The following is a 16,823-nucleotide window of genomic DNA, read 5'->3' as shown; positions in this document are numbered from 1 at the left end:
AACTTAGAATAGCTGCCAGCCTACCGACTCGGCTGAGCGTGCTTGTGTTTTCAATGTAGGGGGGAATGAGCCGATGCCAGACACCTTTAACAGTATCACACATGATAGGCTTAGATACACCGGCTTTACAGTGCGCTGTCCCTGGATATTATTTTATAGTAATATTCCGTAGCATCACATGATGGGGGTTGTAGTGTTGAGTGGCTTTGGTACATGTGCTCAGCAGCACTCCTCAGACAGTGTTGCACATGATCAGCTTCCTTCTCCCAGTCACAGAGCCCCATTGTCCATGCCCCTCTCCGCCCCCGATCTACTGTGCCCTCCCACCACTCTATATAAACCAGTTCCACGTCTGCCTTGGCAGCATAACTTCAGTGATCACATCTCCGGTCGTGGAGACAAGTCCCAGCTTCTCCTTTTCAAATGGGCCCCGTCGCCTAGCGTCTAACCCCCAGAGCCAGGCTCCTGAGGACGTATACAGTCGGAATACAGGTACCTATGGATGGAGTTATTAACCTGTGTCTTTGTTGAGAATTCTGTATATTTATATACACTCTACTACTATTGTATATATGCTTTCAGGGTCTGTTTAAAGCTGGAAGACCACCCCCATAGTCCTATGATGATGTGACTGTACATCTCTATGGAATATGTTGGTGCCATATATGTAAAACAATAATGATAATCTATATTTTAATTCGGAAGGAGCTGCCAGACGCAAATTGTGCGCAAATTTTCTTCCTCTGTAACTGTAGATACTATGTAACAGGTTTTTAATACAGACAAGTAAGGGGTGGGGGTGCGCAGGAGCTGAGGGGTTAATCTGGGTTATACAATGTAACAATATTGTCTCTGGATCCTGTTGTGTATTCAGGATGTTTACAATGTAACCAATGGGGTAAGAAGAATCAATGTTACTACAACTATGGCAGGCAGATGGAGGGAATTGGATACTGTATTAATAATAGATCATTGAAGATGATGGTGATGGTGGTGGTGATGATAATATAATCATCTCTAATCAGAAAATATTTCTGATATCAACAATGTTCAAGTCCAGATAATACTATACTATAATGACCAAGATATCGTAAAGCATGTCCGACAAATTCTCTGCGCCATTGGCTGCTATCATGGTGGCGATCAGTGCAATTATAAGTCCTATCGGCCACATTGACCCCTAGAATTACATTTAGCCCCCCATCATTGGGGTATTTTAGTCTGTACTTATAATTATTGCAATGGCATTTGTCGCAATTCCTTCTTGTTGTCGTCTTAGATTGTCAGCTCTTGAGTCAAATGGAGTCCATGCAGTGCTATTGACATGTATAGAGGATGAGTTTCAGCTGAGTCTTTGTTCTGCAGTTTTATTCATAGCAGAGCTGTTCTTATGGGGGAGGAGAACAGAGGAGGGGAGGGAGGGTGGTGGATGTGGTATAGCCAGTTCAGACCAGTTCTCTAACTGTAGAATGAGACTTAATCATCCCCTAACCCTTTCCTATCTGGCTTGTCATAGGAAATGTCTCCACTTTATTGCCATTATGTAAAACGCGTGAGTGTATTCCTCAACAGATGTAGCAGATGCGAATTTGCCATTTCATTCATTGTTTATTTGCTGATGATACAGCAGCATTCCTATGTAAAACCAAAAGGGCTCAGCCAAATGGCAAACTCAGCCCGGCTACTTCTGACAAATTCTGCTCTGCTGCATCTGCTTCTTTTATTTTGACATGTCGTCATACAAGCTGTGCAATTAGATTGCAAGCTCTCCGGTTCAGGCTATGATGATGCAGGTCTCTTCTTGACATAGCATATGGCATGGAGAAACCGAAGCCGCCTGGGTGATTCTGCCACCGCAGAACTTTCCATGCAAACCACCTGTGGCTCTGGTGGAAGTCACGCCTAATAAAATAATCCCCTTATGTATATCATGAGTAGTAACTGAGCGGTTGAGTAACGCGACACTAGGTGACTGCGCAGGTATTAGGCAGCCAGGTGACAACTCAGCCCTCATGTGCAGTTATGGTGACCACAGGGTAAGAGTCTTTCTCCTCTAAGTCTTTAGTCCTTGCCTGTCTTCCAGCAATCAATGCCCCTGTAGGAGGGACCCCAACTATTGGGCTCCATAGAAGCTGCTATGCTCAATACCCTGGTAGCTATACCCTACAGAGAGCTTATAAGTGGATATATTCTACACACCAGTCCCTGATCCAATGGAGCTTGCAATCTTTTTGCCTATCCCAAGTCTACTTTAAAGGGGGACATCTAATATAAAATCCTATTGTGACGTGTCTATAGATTATTTTAAGCTGTGAAGGCTCTACAACGACAAGACCTGGTAAGAAATCCCATCGTGTCGCCATAGAGCCTCAGCCTTAAGGAGGATCCGTCATGGCAAGAGATCTTTAATTGAAGTATCCCCCACCATGCCATGTTCCAGAGACTGGGACCACTAGACCATTTCCCATATACAATATTAATTCCATTAGGGTCTATGCAAGCGTCGACTCCATATTGTTTTTGCCACGATTTTTGCAAAATGCAGCATGTGACTAGACCCTAGGAGTCAGGTATTCTGCGTGCAGGTGCAGTGACATCACAGGTCGTCATTTGCATATCATAAGGTCCGGTGATCCAGACCATAGACACGAGATAGCTTCCAGCCACCTTGGTATGGGAAGCGTACAGCAGTGGCGTGCATAGGAGTGATGCCCAGTTTTGCCACCTGGTAGCACGCTCTTTCCATGACCACAGGTTTGTGCCACCTAGAAGCAAACGTAATTGAACAACCAGGGCTTGGCCCCTTCTCTCTAAGGGCCATAAGGTTGGCCTCAATGAGACGTACACCTTTTCATGACAGATCTTCTAATGAGAATCCATGAAACCTAATTGTATATTTTTAGACTGTGGGCGCGGAGGAATGAGGGCAGCATACAATCTCCATGCAGATTGTACCTTGGTTGGAAATGCTTTATTGGCCAAGAGAAGTTCTCCTCGCATAGCAGTGGTCATAGTCCACATGGTCCATACCAGCAGATACTTTGTATCTTCTCAGTATCTGCTACATGTGTAACTATAGGTCATACATGAGAATAATTGGTGAATTCTCGGCTTGTCCTCACTGTCCACATGGAAAAAATGGGTCAAAAATAGACTATCCAGCAAGTCCATGTGCCATAATGAAGATGTCCTATGGTTGAAGGTCCTCCTTATTGACCCCATGAGGTCAGATCTCTATGTTCAAGGAGTTGGGGCATTTGTGGTCAATATAATAAGTCACATTAGTATTGAAGTCTACTGAAGACCAACCTGGACCTCAGACTGAGATTAATGACATCATGGATATGTGATGTCACTTATGTAAGACGCTCATCTGACCTGCAGCGTAGCAGAAAGTAGTGGGCTCTAATGGCAGTTTTGGGGGAGCGGACCCCATGGACAATTTTTGGAAGATGGGAACCCATAGGCCCATTTAGATTCAAGTCCTTGGTCCCCTGGGTAAATCAATGCAGACTGGAACTTTTGTAATGCAGCTGTGACTTGAAACACATTTTGAGTCATCTGACAGTATTTTCTTAGTCACATGATCACTGCCACAAAAATGTGCACCCGATGGCCCTTACATAACCAAACTAGGAAGGGGTGTAGGGTGAAATTGGGCAAAATTTCCCATGACCCTCTAGTAATCAGCAAGTTAAAGGGGTTCTCAGCAAATCCCTTCAAATGGGACCAGTTGTGGTTTGGATGATGGTCGAGCGTATGGGGCGGGGGTCCTTTTTCCACCTCTCCGCTTCCCAACTGGACATTTAGATAATGTCTAAGCTGGACATTTAGATAATGTCTAAGGAACTTTTCACACCAATGTTTTTGGCCCCATGAAAGACCTTCATTGCTGCAGTTCTGCTCTTTTTGTTCAGTGAATGCACTTGCTCTCTGGTGTCAGCCAGTCCATGAAGATCCAACTCTAACCAACTTGGGCTGAAAGTCCTGAGATGGGCCTCACATTAGTTAGCAGATACACCCCATCCTGTAAATTGCCGTGGGGCTGGAGTGTACAGCTCAGCAGTCTCTTCCATTCAGGCATGTGCTATGTAATGTGAATACTGTAATCCTTCCAGCCAGCTCCTTCTTCTCCATCTGCATCCCGCCCCCCTACCCTCCTTCTTTGACTAAAGAAACTGTGGGCTACAGTGAAACTTTTTGCATTCATTGATTTTAACTATTGAGTGACAGCTGCAGTCCACAAGATTGCATGCAACTCAATGCATTCATGTGGACTGCAGCTGTCACTCAATAGTTAGAAAAAATCAGTAGTGCAATAGAAAGTCTAGTTGGAGCCTTGACCTTACTCAGACTGGGAATCTATTTGCATTGAAGGGTTAATCACTAACCCTATTGATCCATATGTGATCCCTATAAGTACTGATAGATCTATAAGAAAATACAGGCCCCGTTTTCTTGCAGGAATATTGAGTGAATAGACCTAATCTTCTTGGCGGTATTTGCCTTTAGGTGGGTGAACTTGGTGAAGATGGGCAGTGACAGACTATGGGCGCTCACCCTGATGTATGAGCTACAGTAGATGGTTGCATCCAGTGGTGACGCTATAGGGGGTGCAGAGGTGGCAGTGACCCCTTTGCACTAATGTCTGTGCCCATTAATAGCTGTTGGTGTCTTTTTGAGACATTTTTATAAACATGGCTTGTGTGTTCCTTTTAAACTCATTTTTCATTATCTTCCAGGGTTTACATCATCTTAAGTTAAGCAAGATTTAAACATGGCAGCCATTCCATCAAGCGGTTCACTTGTCGCAACCCACGATTACTATCGCAGTGAGTATCTTCTCATATGGGGTAAATAGAGTTTTATAGTTGTTGCAAATTCATTCCTAAGATCTGTACAATGTAGAAAATGCAGGGCTTTAATTTCCTAGAAAATCATTTTTCCTATGAAGATGAGTTTTATACTCCATTCACCTCAAGAGCTGCATTTACAGCTCTGCTATTGTAGTTTCCCAGTATCAGATTATAGTGGGTTGTTAAGACTTGCGTCAGTTTTTTGTAGCAGCAAAGTGTAATTAAAGCAGTCTGTTTACAGGACCACAGGGCATAATTTTAAAAGCTGCTTTATATGTGACTACAGTAAGACATGATGATTTAACATTGGTGCAAGTTTTTAGCAAAATTATGTAGATACTACCAGGGGAAATATTGTTTGAAGTGGGGCTATGCTTTAAGAACCGTAAATATATCAGTTTTATGAAAAGTGGAGTTCCCCTTTAAGACCTTACTATAGAAGCAGCGAACCTCGGGTCGGAGCTCGGACTGTTTCACCTGCTATATTGACTATTCAGTTAAGCTTGTTAATAATGTGAAGCCTATATCCTGGACATCTTGACTCACTGATGCCAGGTCACTTATTAACTAGTGATTGTGTATAGTCTCCGGAGGACCATCTGTCACCGTCCGATGTTCTCCACCTTGCATGGGGTTCTAGGTCCTTAGTAAATATTATTGCAATGTTGATTTTGTCTATTCTCGTTCTTACAGGACGCCTGGGATCAACCTCTAGTAACAGCTCATGTGGGAGTGTGGACTACTCTGGAGAGGTCATTCCTCACCACCCAGGTACGTTACCTTGACCTGCTCCATCACCTGCTGATGATCTCCGGACACAAATCTCTTATACAAGTCGGCTTCGTATAACCATTGACCTGATATCAGGCTTTCGGTATTAGTTTACTATTTCATGATGGGGCACTAGTTATGTAACTTATATACATCTGCAAGACCTGAACCTACTGGTTTGAAGCCTACAAATTCTATATTTAGGAGAGCGCTATAGATAAATGTACCATATGTAGGACCACTATGTACCTTCTGGAAGGAGGAGAAACTTTAGATCTGCCACTCATTGCCTTTTAATCACTTTTCGAACCAATGGTCTACATACAATAGAGATAGATCTTGCAGTTGATCCCAGGGCTTCATCCTACCTTCTCCGTGGGTGGCGTGGACAGTGAGACCTACAGAGGTTGACAAGGTCCACAAAACTGGCCAACAAGTGATGGTACAACTACGATAGAAGGGATTAGCAGGCAAGAAAACCAGCTCCAACCTGGAATGGGTGTTGACCTGAACCATCACCGGCAAGGGTCTTCATTTCTATTTCATTACTATGGGGAACACTTCCTTTCCTGGTCATAGCAGACCTGGATGAAAACCATCAATCACAACTTCCACAATATCCAGAAAGCTTGACCCTAGTGTCTACTTTACCAAGGTTCCTAATCAACTCTGACCATCCAGGATTTCTATACGATAATTTTAAGAGGTGACATCCTATCTAAGTAAATAGACTACAACATTGTACCTTCAGTCACCGGTAAAGCTTAAATGTTGGGTTGTCCAAAGGATTTGTATCCTTAGAAAACAAACCATTACTGAATAAATTCTCTTATTTATGGTGACCATAAATCTAATAATGACTTATTGTCCTGCAGGTCTACCGAAGTCGGATCCTGGTCACTGGTGGGCCAGCTTCTTCTTTGTTAAACCATCTCATCCCGTCATGACCACTGTTTCGGAATCCCCCGAGAAGTGAGTATCTTGGAACGACGTGTGTGATTGGCACGCGTGGTACGTACTAACACGTGAGGTGTATTGGTTATCTCCTTCATGTAGACTGGTAACCTCACTTATTACTGCCTGAACTTCCGGGCAGGTGTGTGACAGGTGACCGATCCGCTCACGTTTCCTTCATTATCTTTTTATGTGATCATTGTGTGACAAAGTCCCTTTAACATGTGTCACTCATGGTATAAAGTCTTAATCATTTAATTACACGCCTGTAATCTTCTGTACAAACTGGTATCGGCAGAGATATGTAATGGTACCAACTATAAAATGTCAGTACCTGTTGGCCGTGAATTGTCAATAAGGCTCCATTATCTTTCATTGACCCAAATTAAAGCCAAGTCAAGATTTTAGATGAGCATGGGTTTTCCAGCTCTCTTTAGAAAGGGTGGTGATGAAGTCCCACAACCTCTTCGGTATAGGGATGGATGTCCGCAAGAATGGGTTTAAGTTCTATACAATGCGCTCCACCTACCATGGTTACTAAATGACCCTTGGCATTAGATGTCTTAGATGACCATACTTTGTTCAGATTATCAAGGCTAAGGCCAACTTTTAAGATAGACAACTACTTGGGTTGACCATGCTTGAGCAGTTTTGTAAGTAGTGACCCAGTGTCAAGATTAATGGACGCCGATAAAGTTGACCACAACAATGGCAATGATATTCATGATTGTGACCACCATATAGTCTCCAGACATTGGGTAGAGTACTTCAAGATAGCCTTCGGGCCGACCAGCAAAAGCTATAAGTCGCTCCCCGAGGTATCTCCCGCGAGAACAAAGGATTGGTCATGTTCAAATCCCAATCTAGATGTCAGGAGACCCCCATACACATTAGATAATCAGCAAGTCTGGACAACTTTCATATAATATGCATGGGCACCTTTAGACTTTGTACTCGTGTCTTCGTAAGAATGGCTTCATCCCAAACCTAATTTGTAAAACAGGAAAGGAAGGGGTTTCCCCCCCCCCCCCCCCCCCAAAAAAAATCTCCTTCCATCTAGCTGATAAATTATCTTCAGGCATCTTCAGTTGTATCTTTTTCTCGGAAGTCATGACGAGAACCAATCTGTCCTACTTGAAGTCCGAATTCTAGGACCACTGGTTGACAACCCAGATTAGAGCTGTCATTTTAGCCATATTGGTTGTCACCCGGCTCTTTTTTTTAAAAAAACAGGTAAAAATAATAACCTAGAATTTGTCACCACCTGACAGTATTGTTCTTGGACTCTTTGTAACCTATTCATCTTGTCTTTACAGCTCAGGAAGCTTCCGTGTGACCAATGGCCTTTTCCCCTGCGGCCTGGCTCAGGAGCCGGTGAGGAAGAACAATGTCAGTGAGTCCAAGACTGACTCCAGCGCCTGATCCCTCCATGCATTCCCCTCCTCACCGGAAAGACGCTGGGTGGCGGAGCCCAATCCCCTCCCCACTCCACCTCCCCCCGACCCACAGGCTGTCCATAGCTTTAGTCACCAGTCCTGTTTTTGTTTTTAATATAATGTTAAAAAAAATGTTGAAAAAATAAGCTGTTTTTATTACATCAGTAAGACTGAAACATTCTTAATTGTTTGTTCGGTTCCCTGCCTTACCACGTCATGTTTTTATTTGTACTTCTGTAATAAAGATGGGCAGCCTTAAAAAAAAAACGGGGGTCTACGCATTTATTTCACACTCCGCGTAAGTAACATGGTCTATATATAGCTGCATATATGAACTTCTATCTCTGTACGGTTCTATGGTAATCTAAGTTCAGTTCAGTACAACCCTGGTGGTCCGGGAGTTACAACCGTAATACGGACCCTATAATGCAGCCGTAATATACTGCTCCAAAACCAAATTACCATTGAGGGTGTAGTGGGTATATATATATATATATATATATATATATATGTATATATGTATGTATGTGTGTATGTCATATTGAGACTTAATTGCTAATAATGTTTAAGTTTACTTTAGTTGACATGTATATACAAGTGTAAATTTAGGAAGCACAGAGCCACATAATTAGGGGGCAAACAATCTTTATTGACTTCCCTGATGTATGGGAATATTGATCACTGGTATAATAAGGTAAAGTAGTAGTTTAGATGCACTGTCAGAGAACTATGTTCTCATGTTGCTATGTGGCATTTATTCCCAAATATCTGGTATATAGCAAGAATTAGGCGTCATGCACACGACCGTAGCCATGTGCACGGCCGTGATTTTCGGGTCGGCCGGGGGCGGAGTGTCACCCGCGAGCCGCCCGCAGATCGCGGGCCGTGCACATGGCCACGTCCATTATTTCCTATGAGCCTGGACTAAGGCTCTTGGGCTCCAGGACTAATGCTCCTGGGCCATGCACGGACCATGAAAACCACGGTCGTGTGCATGGCCCCATAGTTATGAATGGGGCCGCAATTCTTCTGTGGATTTTCAGGCGAATTGCGGCCGCAAAAGCACGTTCGTGTGCTTGGGGCCTTAGGCCCCATGCACACGACCGTGTTTTTGCGTCCGCAATTCCCCCGCAAATCCACGGGAGAATTGCGGACCCATTCATTTCTATGGGCCCATACACACTATCCGTGTTTTCACGGGTCTCCGCATGTCCGCAAATCCGTGCCGCAGAAACTCAGGACATGTCTTATTACGCCCCGCAAATTCGATGCGGACATGCCAATAGAAGTCAATGGGCCCGTGGAAATTGCGGATACACCTCCGTGTGTCATCCGCAGTTTTGCGGATTTGCGGAAGTGTTGCTAGGCGACGACTGGGAATGAGTTCTGTCGTCATCCTGTTTTACCTAGGCTTTTTTTTTTTCATCCGCATTTTGCGGATTACATACGGATGAACTGCGGAGGACATACGGATGAATTGCGGATGACATTTCACGGAACACGGTCCTGGAATTTGCGGACCAGAAAATCACTACGGTCGTGTGCATGAGGCCTTAGGGGTTGTAGGATGGGACTACTAATCAGGATGCGGTGTAGCGGGGAAGGAGGAGAGTTGATTAATCTCTTCCTCTATACAGATGCTCGGATGTAGCGCTTGTTTTGTGGGTGCAGCAGGAAGTGGAGGGGCGGGGCCTAATGACATCATCACCGAGTAGGTTGGAGAGAGTGAGAGGCAGGAAGAGGGTCGGGTCTGAGGCAGTTAGAGAAGGAGAGAGAAGCCGCAAGATTCTGAGGTAAAAATCTGAGAAAATGACAAGAGAAGCCGAAAACAAGAGAGAGAAGGGAGATGTATGTACTAGAGAGGAATACGAGAAAATAAGTGTGTTCAGAAGAGTCGGGTCTGAGGCAGTTAGAGGAGGAGAGAGAAGCCGTAGGATTCTGAGGTAAAAATCAGAGAATATAACAAGGGAAGAAGCCGAAAACAAGAGAGAGAAGGGAGATGTATGTACTAGAGAGGAATACGAGAAAATACGTGTGTTCAGAAGAGCGCCATCAATGCTAAAGAGAGACCAGACATATCTGCTGACAAGAATAGGATTTCTCGGATTACCCAGAAAGGTGCAGATGCCTGTGAGGTAAAACATCAGACGCTATAGACACATTGGATTAGACTGAGGTTCTACCATGTTCCTCAGGAAAGAATAAATCTATGGCCGGGTTCACACAGAGTTTTTTGCAGGCAGAAAATCTGCCTCAAAATTCAGTTTGGAATTTTGAGGCAGATTTTGCTCTGCCTGCACGACGTTTTTCGCTGTGTTTTTCGCTCACGGCCATCGAGCGCCGCGGGCAAAAAACTCTGCGAAATACGCTTTCTCTGCCTCCCATTGATGTGGATGGGAGGCCAGAGACGTAAACGTCCAAAGATAGGGCATGTCGATTCTTTTTTCCGCGAGCCGTTTTTTCTGCTTGTGGGAAAAAACGCCTCCGCCTCCCATTCAAATCAACGGAAGGCATTTTCGTCCGTTTTTTGGCACGTTTTCCGACGCTGTTTCCGCGTCAAAAAACGTGTCCGAAAACTCCATGTGAACTGACCCTGAGAGTGAATTTTATGAAAGGTACATTGGGAGATAACACCCGTCAGCCATTGCTCTCCTCACTGTGATGACTGACAACTATCGTAATTGATGTAAATCAGCCATTTCTGTGTCACTACAAAGTATATATATATCTACAATACCAGTAAAATATTGTCAAAGAAAATATCGATCAACTATAAGTAAAACCGTAGATTTATTGGACAGTTGATCCATGTTATCTCTATTGCAATCAAATGTGGTGAAGGAGCCAGTTGAGTAAAATAAATAATTGATCTACCCTGGAACTTATTATTTTAACCCCAGTTTACATTGGGACTGGGGTTCCTCGGGCCCATCGGAGGAACTGATTTGGAGGACCTCTTCTCACGGCGAGAGTCAGAAGGTGAAGAGAAAAAAATGCAGTGTAATTACGGGTATCGGCGCCAGGCTGAAGAGGATCAGGAACGGACGACGCGTTTCTGGACCGGACTGGTCCCTTCGTCAGACCAGTCCGGTCCAGAAACGCGTAGTCTTCTCAATAAAAGATCTCCTAGATCCTATGCACTTGACTCCGTTCCTGATCCTCTTCAGCCTGGCGCCGATACCCGTAATTACACTGCATTTTTTTCTCTTCACCTTCTGACTCTCACCTTGTCCCAGGTACTAAGGATTTAGCACCAAGGGACTGCAGTGGGTGGCAGCCGGCTATCTACACTTCACCACCTCATAAGAGTCTCGGAGGAGCGCCGCCATCCCCTCACCTTTTTGCTGTACTAACTCTTCTCACGGCGTCATCATCTTTGTGGTTATCATTGCACATGCAGGACACATTAAGATCTAATAGGTTATGTTTAAATCATCCTGTAAGAAATAGACCCTAGTGTGAAGTTATTGGCTCTAAATCATACGGTCCCTTGCTGGACCGTTTTGGGCCCATTATATCAAAGCCTGGGCTCAGCGGAGGAGCCTCTGCTACTCTGGGCTCCTCCGACCCTGGGCCTCCCATTCTATAATCTTAATGGTTTATACCCTCAAACACCAACATTGTTTATTAGGGAAATCTTAGCTGGTGGACCATGTCCTGCAATCAAATCTGAACCTTCCTCAGGACACCTTCACCTCTTTTTAATAGACCCAATGGAGGCAAATATCCACTAGGTCTACATCTAAGACCCATGAGAGATGAGGGACAAATCAAAATAAATGGTCAATTCATAGAGGAGATGGATGAAGAAGTCTAACAGGACATTCGTCCGCTCCTTTCCACCAGATTTTCCAATGATTCTACCACATGTAGACTTCCTGATTCTTGGCCTCGTCTTGGCAGCTTCATAACCTCTTGGATGATTTATCATTTTTTATTTGTTCAGTTAATACCTAAATTAAGAACAAGAAGTGAAAGTTATATTGGCCTTGGCAACTACCCCAATACCTACAAGTTCTCTGACCTTCAAGTGGAACCTGGTCCCACCAGGAAACCTGCAATCCTTTTTCTGCATGACGACCAGTGTTGAAGTGGGTTTCTTGGGCCCACCTGAAGAGATGATTCTGAGGGCCACCCTATATAGAACATGTACACGTCTACCTTAAATTGCATTAAGAACTTTTTATTGAAATCGATACACATTATCAAAAAGATCTAATAGGTTATTTATGAATCAACCTTTAAGAAATAGACCCTACTGGCAAGTGATTGGTTCCATGGGGATGTCTTCTGTTTGACCTTCGGGGCACTGTTGTATTAGGGTCCAACCTTCATGACGACTCCATACATCTGTACTGGACCTTGTCCTGGGGACTTGTACATTACTCGTATTGATACTCAAGACCAAGGATGATACATTGGTATAGTAGACCCGTGTTTCCCAACATTACTAAGCCAAGTGCCCCCTACTCAAAGAAGCCACATTTCGGGTACCCCCTAGAGACATGGCAATGTACCTCTTGGGTTACATCTACCAATGGTTGAGAACCTTGAATGTAGACTATGTAATGGCGTTGAAGGACTCCACTCCTCCATACATCCTTGACAAGCCAGAACGATGGTTCCACAGATGCAAGAACCATCCAATGTGCTGTACATACAAACTTCTGGAGCTGCCCCAGGCCCGATTGCTAGTATACCCTAAATTTGCAACGGTGCCCCCCTCAATATACTCTTTAGTCATTAACCCCTCATTTATGTTTTGATGGGCCATAGTTATTGATCGTCATGAGAAGTTGGGAGAATTTTTTGCCACTAAGAAATCAACCGATCATTGTTAACGGACATCCGTGTTATCCGTTGTTTATACTGGGTCACCCTATCTTCCTCCAGTGCTTGGGGCTGATTTGGACATTGGGAAGGTGGACCCAGATATTTCCTAAGCTTGCTTTAAAAATATTTTTGACAAGGTTGAGCCCTTTAAAGGAAAGTGAGCGAAGTTTCAACTCTGGTGGCTGCCATATATGTATGGCACCATAGCCCTCACGTTCCCAGAATTCAGGACTGTGGTCCCTACATATGTTATGGTGTCAGTGGTGCTAGTCCCAGGTTCCTTCATAATGTGTTCTCCATGGGGTTTTGGCTATTGCAGTTCTCATGAATCCTCTATAGTGTTAATGCCCGTCCTGGCTGGCACTACACTTGGCACTCACATCTTAGACTTTGTTCTCTGCAAATGCCCAGAACAATGTGTGCCCGGGAAAGTGTGTTTATATAAGATCTCACTTCTGGGCCTGCCAAACCTCACAGCACATGACATGTATTTTATCCTCTTCATGTAGACGTTATATATTCATATAAAGAAGATTCGACCCTAAAAATATACCAGTATATTAGGACACCAAACCCTAAAGCCATCATGTCACGCTTGTCTGCACCCAGAACAAACTTCTTGACCCCCGTGGAGCTGATCCTGCAGCTGCCGCTGTTCCCTGGCAAATTCTCAAATCAGCTCTCACCTTCCAGCTAGAACACGTTTGTCTCTATATATAACAGGTCCATGCGTTGAACACGCATCTCCGCATGCCGCCTCCGGATAGAGATCTTTATCCAGTGGTCTACAACCTGTGGCTCTCCAGCTATAACAAAACTACAACTCCCACTATTCTGGGAGTTGTAGTTTTGTTATAGCTGGAGAGCCACAGATTGAAGACCACTGGTCTATATAAAGGAGTCACCACCTATAATAGGCGCCTGGTGGTAGGGGGTTACCAAGAACACCCTCATTACCCAACTTTTGTATGATTATGCATACGGGTCACGGAAACGGGCTAGAACCACATGGGTGGAAAACTGGGCAAATGCCCATTGTCCCCGTTTTTCAAGGAATGAACCCCCGAGAGTAACCTGAAAGTGGAGCATGCAAATTTTTACTGACCACCAGGGACTCGGCCCCTTCGTTATTTGGACATTGAATGGCAGTATTGTGTGAGCAATATATGGCAGTGGACTGTGGGCACTCTATGGTAACAATATTTGGATATGGCATGGCAGTATTATTTAGGCATTGTATGGCGGTATTATTTTGGCACTTAATTGCAGTATTGTGTGGGCATTGTAGGGAAGTATTATTTCACACTTTTAAATGACAAGAAAAACTGGATTTCTACAAGTTTCTCATATACTTTTGGGTTTAATTCCCATTGTCAGTAGATGGAAATAGTTAAAAATGACATACTGATCTAGTCTCAGGGCCGGCTTCAGGTGGTGGCAAAATGGGCAATTGCCCAGGGCTCCCGTTTCACCACCCTGGACCCCCCAGGTATTGTCAACTTTGTCACAACGGGTTTCTTTACCACACTAGAAACCACCCAGTATTATTGGTGTGTGGTGGTATTATTGGTGTGTGGTGGTATTATTTGGGAACTGAATTGCAGGATTAGGGTAATATTTGTATTCTGCATATTATTTGGGTAATGTATGGTGTTTTATATGGACTATATAGGGTAGTATTATTTTGGCACTATATGACGGTAGTATATAGCAGGTATATTCAGTATTATTTGGACATTTTATGGTAGTATTATTTGTATACTGCATATTATTTGGGTACTATATGGTAGTGTTATTTTGGCACTATATGACGGTAGTATATAGCAGGTATATTTAGTATTATGTGGACACTTTATGGGGGTATTATTTTGCATAGTATGGCAATATTCAAGTATAAACATTTGGGGTTAAAAGTGGATATCACACAAATGCAGTTTGTTACAATGTTTCAGTATTCTCACATTGCATACACTGATACATTGTAACAAACTCAGAATGTTGTTAATATTAGGGCACGGCTTGAAGCTTCGCTGCAAAAATTCACCCCCTAACAGGCAACAACTGAAAGGGATTATAAATAAGATCTGTATTCAATAAGCCACTGCCTTGGTCCTAAGGATCAGCACTTTTAGTATCTTGGAAATATTCCTATGAAAACATTCTGTATTTGTCATCTGGGAACACTTTGTATCCGCGCTGTTGTTTTGCATCGCATGGAAATGTTTGAAAACAAGATGTTAATAAGTAACCGGGTGAGACTGGATAAACAATGGCGAGCACTGCTTAGTTGACAGAGTCCTGGGTGCAGCCTCCCTCTGTCCCTGTCTGGCCCTCAGTAAGGGGCGACCTTTGTCCTAGTTCCTATTCTGAGTCCTCAGGTCATAACCAGGGGGGTGCAAGGGAAGTCACGATGGGCGGGGGTGAGAGACATTTAGGGATGACAGTGGGTAACTGTGACGCACGGCCCCGTTGAAAAAAGCAAAAATATGGATTCTGCAGAGCCTGGGACGTTCTTTACCAGTTTAACTTTCGGGATCTAATTGCAGATTTTCCATCCCGGGATATCTCAGTATTTTCTGCAGAGTTTGTTTCTAAATTAAAGCAAATGCAGCTCTAAGTAAATGAGATGAGAATATTCCACCAAATAATTTTTTTTAATTAACAAAATTGTAATATTTTTTAAAAAAATATATATAATTTAGTGCTTGTTTTTCTATTTGCTGTTACGTTTCCCATGAGGAGGAATAGTAAAATGTCTTCCTTTAGAAAAGTTTAGCTTTCTCCCTCTGCACCATATCTGACACTACTAAAATGCCAGTCATACCCTTATCATATCCCGATTGGACTACTGCATCTCCCTCCTCTGTGGTCTCCCGCCCAGTACCACTCCAGTCCATGATGACTCCGAAACGTCCAACGCTAAAGCTCTGGTATTGGACTCTTGGGTCTATCCACCGGACCTCATGGCATTGGTAGAATCTGCTTCTATAGTGGGTTCCATAGACCTTAAAGGACGAGTGTCACGAAAAAAAATTTTTGGATATCAATTTGCATTTAGTGTTTTATTTATGTGTGTGTTTGTGTTTTACTTTTTTATATTTTTTAACTTTTTCTTCTCTATGGGGGCTGCCATTTTTTTTGCCATCTCTGTATGTGTCGATTAACGACAGATACAGTGATGGAATATGGCACATACAACCCCTTAGAGAATGCGAATGGGAGCCGTTCCATTCACTACAGCGTACGCGGTCTGTGTGGGAGCGGCGCATGCGCCCACACAGACCAAAGGTCAGGTCTTCGCTAGAGCGAAATCCGGCGCCATGTTCATGTCGACCGGAAGCCGCGGCCGGACTGTGAGATGACGACTTCCGGTCGCGGCTTCCGGACTTGTGTTCTGAAGCAAGCACGAGGAGCGGAGGGAGCAGACCGGAGCGGACGGACCGGAGGGAGCGGCGGCGGCAGGAGCAGGTAAGTTAGGTCTGTGTATGTACGTGTTTTAGTGTGTGATTACTACTGTATGTAAACCTACTACACTGTGTGTTAGCTCAAAAAATGGCGACACACAGTGTAGGAGGTTTGACCGTTCAATACCCTCCTTTCTCCTGGCACTAGCCAGGATAAAGGAGGGGGGATTCTGTGAGCTCACTAGAGCGAGTGAGTATTCCCAAATTTTGCAGCATAAAGCAATGTGGTTGCTTTACCACATGCAATGCTGCAATTTTGGGAATTGCTCCCTCTAGTGACCAGCACATGGAAATGTTATAAATTAGAATCTAATTTATAATATTTCCTGACTCGTGAAAAAATTAAAAAAATCTGAATAGTGTATGAATGATTAAACACTGACTGATTAAACACATTCCATTTAAGGTCCAATATTCGAATACTGGGTCCACACACCAAGCCCCATGGTAGTGGTGATGGGATCTGCTTCTTTAGTGGGTTCTATAGACCTCAAGGTCCACCAATCAAA

General features: G+C 43.8%; 1 protein-coding gene across 1 annotated transcript; it reads left to right on the top strand.

Moving 5' to 3' along the window:
* The first annotated feature begins 355 nt into the window (after nucleotides 1–355).
* Nucleotides 356–8,284, top strand: PPDPF (pancreatic progenitor cell differentiation and proliferation factor). The gene is made up of 5 exons (XM_075846431.1): nucleotides 356–492; nucleotides 4,743–4,832; nucleotides 5,550–5,627; nucleotides 6,503–6,599; nucleotides 7,898–8,284. Exons 2-5 carry the CDS (start codon nucleotides 4,778–4,780, stop codon nucleotides 8,001–8,003), a joined length of 336 nt encoding a protein of 111 aa, XP_075702546.1. The 5' UTR covers nucleotides 356–492; nucleotides 4,743–4,777; the 3' UTR covers nucleotides 8,004–8,284.
* Nucleotides 8,285–16,823: the final 8,539 nt, after the last annotated feature.

This window comes from Rhinoderma darwinii, chromosome 13, assembly GCF_050947455.1.
Source record: "Rhinoderma darwinii isolate aRhiDar2 chromosome 13, aRhiDar2.hap1, whole genome shotgun sequence".
NCBI classification, from domain to species: Eukaryota; Metazoa; Chordata; class Amphibia; order Anura; family Rhinodermatidae; genus Rhinoderma; species Rhinoderma darwinii.
The sequence above is the reverse complement of the archived record's forward strand: the minus strand, read 5'-3'. Positions and strand labels throughout refer to the sequence as shown.